The following is a 2815-nucleotide window of genomic DNA, read 5'->3' as shown; positions in this document are numbered from 1 at the left end:
TTATATTGCAGCGGCCCTGGACACGCCCCCCTCCCGCTACGGCCACGGCCGCTCCTCCCAGCGACAGCTTCCCGGGGAAATCCGTGCCCAGCCAGGGATCCCCGGCGGCCCGCGGCAGGCACATTGCCCACGAGCTGCTTTGCACGAGGGCAGGGAGAGGATGCCCCTCCCCGACACCTGCCTCTGCGGATGCTGGAGTTGGCGAGGGTCGGACCGCAGCACTGCCTCTGGGGACGGGTGAACCAGAGCCGGGGTTTTAACTGGGGAGGGGGGAGAGCACGTGTAGGAAGGGGGAAGAGCCACACAGAAACACCGAGAATAAGACTGAAAGGAAGTGGGATGGAGGGGAGAATTAATCTGCAGTACAGAAAATAATGAGTGAAAGGGAATGTAGATGAGGTGGAAAATAGAACCAGATGTTTCCATTTGTGGCTGTGCAGGAGCAGAAAATCCAGAAGAAACTGATATGGCAGTTCCCCCCCCCATGTTCTGACACTCAGCTTGTATTCTTAATTATCCTCTGCTTCCAGGAGATGATAAATCAGGTTGCAGCTGAGTTTTAAAGTGGAATGAGGAAGGGACCTGACGGGGGGCTGGCTGCTGTGGGAACCTGGGGAAATAAGGGGTCAGCGGAGAGCAGCAGGAGGGGGAGGGCACCCGAAACACCGGCAGGATCTGAACGGTGGCCGGGGCAGTCTGACGGCTGTGCCACGGAGACCGCGAGGTCTGGAGCTCGGTGGGTCAGATTTGTCACACACGGTCACATTTGGAGGAGGAAATTATTTGCTTTTGCAACCAAAAATTATTTCCCTGCAGCAATTTCCAGACTACAAACTCAAGTGTCTGACTAAAAGTTACAAATGCTGAAAAAATACATCTATCCCAGTGGGTCAGGCACAGGACTGCTGCACACCCTCACATCCAGATGATATAAGCATCTGTCTGAGGTTAAACAACTGTATTTGCCCTTAGTTACCATAAGTCATCTGAAAGTCAACATTATGGCCTGGTTTGCACAATGCCCTTTAACAAACTGTGGAGGTTTGTACTTGCATTTTTTCAGGAAAAAAAAAAACAAAAAAACAAACAAAACTCAAAACAACAAAGACCCTGAACTCTGTTGTGGGTGTGATTAATGACCCGGTCCCTGGCTGCACCTGCAGATTAAACCATGGCATCCATCAGCCGTGTGCTTCGGGGGTGCAAAGTCAGAGGCCAGCGCTTAAAGAAAAGATCAAACCCCCAAAGCTTATTAAAGCAAAACAGCTGTAAGAATTCCTGGCTCTCCCACTGAGAATGAAGTCTCAGTTGCTGGCAAGTGCTGATTTTGTTATGCTTTGCTTGGGGCAGTGTTTAGGACCAGTGCTTTTCCAGCTCCCCCGTGGGCAGCACAGAGCTCGCTGCTGACGGGCGCCGTGTCTGGGTGAACCCCCAGCGTGGCTGTGTCCTACCAGTATAGCCCCGTTGTGCAAAACAGCAACAGCCATATAATTTCATGCTGTATTTAAACTCTTTTTTATAATCCCTTGGGAGAGCAATGAACATCATTCCCATATTCACCCCCCACCCTCTGTCACAGAAGACGGCGGTGTTGCCTTTCCGCCTCCCCACATTTGTCCTACCAATGAACACTCACAATCATCGTTCAGGATAAACTGGGATTAAATATGTCCCATCCAACAAATGATTCCGATTAACGAAGCCCTCTCCCAACGGCTGCTCTCCACCACGTTCATTGATGATCCCCCTCGGGTCGGCCGCGCTGGGACTTTGCTGAGCAGATCCGCTGCGGTGTGCTCTTGCCATGCTGTCTGACCCCAAACTGCTCAGACCAGTTACTGAGCATTGAAGTTAATCCCTGAACTGAAGTTAATATTTAGATGTGCGGCGGAGCCAAGAGATGCATTAAAGAAGTGCACTGGCAGAGGCCTCCAAATGCCCCTCTCGCTGCCTGCCAAGTGATGCTCGTGGGCTGGCTGCCAGCAGAGCTGAGGGCTGCCTGGCTCTGGGTTTTTTAAATCTCATAAAGGGCACTCTCATTCGGTTGCAGACTGTGTAGGCTGGTCGTAATGTCAAGAAATGCGTCTTAGTTCCTCTTTGATAGCTGTCTGCAAATAGGCATTCTGCATTCAGAGTTACTCTGTCATCTGCAGCACCCTGCGGGCTTCAGCACTCACTGCAAATCCTCCACGGAAGGGCCCCAGGGAGCTTCGGATACAGGAACTCTGCCCTGTCCCCTCCCCCTTGGTCACAAGCCTCTTTTTTCACGGTTACAGACAGCGATTCTGGTTTTCTCCCCACAATTCACTTGCCTCTTTTATGCAGAGAGGGAGTTCTTTGGCAGGAGTTTCCCTCTGCTGTGTGTGGGTGAACCTGCACATCTGACACCCGAATTCCACTAACGCCTACGAGTCTCTGCAGGCAGTGACGGGTGGCAACAGACAGTACAATCCACCAAATTCATGAGGGCATCATCCTGCCTCCCACCTTCTGCGGGCTCTGCCTTCTCGCTTCAAGCACAGATATGAACCGATGCAGAAAACACAAACAAAACAAAACTAAACAAAATGTTTAAACCGGTTTCTCTCTTTTAAGGATCTTTATGCATTAGACCTAGAACCATACCGCTACTCTGGAGTGAACCTGACCGGCTTCCGGATCCTCAACGTGGAGAACCCACACGTGTCCTCCATCATCGAGAAGTGGTCCATGGAGCGGCTGCAGTCAGCGCCTAAGGCGGAGCTGGGGCTGCTCGATGGCGTGATGATGGTACGAGAAGTTTAAACAAAGCACGGGTGAAGGCTGGGAAGGGGAC

General features: G+C 51.7%; 1 protein-coding gene across 1 annotated transcript in view; it reads left to right on the top strand.

Annotated features, from left to right (window-relative positions):
- GRIK3 (glutamate receptor, ionotropic, kainate 3) overlaps positions 1–2815 on the top strand; it is a 124486-nt gene that overhangs the window by 80156 nt on the left and 41515 nt on the right. Inside the window, exon 9 of the mRNA XM_009879870.1 lies at positions 2596–2769. Coding sequence (XP_009878172.1) covers positions 2596–2769 — 174 coding nt within the window. The remainder of the gene's footprint in view (positions 1–2595; positions 2770–2815) is intronic.

This window comes from Charadrius vociferus, unplaced genomic scaffold (genome assembly GCF_000708025.1).
Source record: "Charadrius vociferus isolate BGI_N301 unplaced genomic scaffold, ASM70802v2 scaffold562, whole genome shotgun sequence".
NCBI classification, from domain to species: Eukaryota; Metazoa; Chordata; class Aves; order Charadriiformes; family Charadriidae; genus Charadrius; species Charadrius vociferus.
The sequence above is the reverse complement of the archived record's forward strand: the minus strand, read 5'-3'. Positions and strand labels throughout refer to the sequence as shown.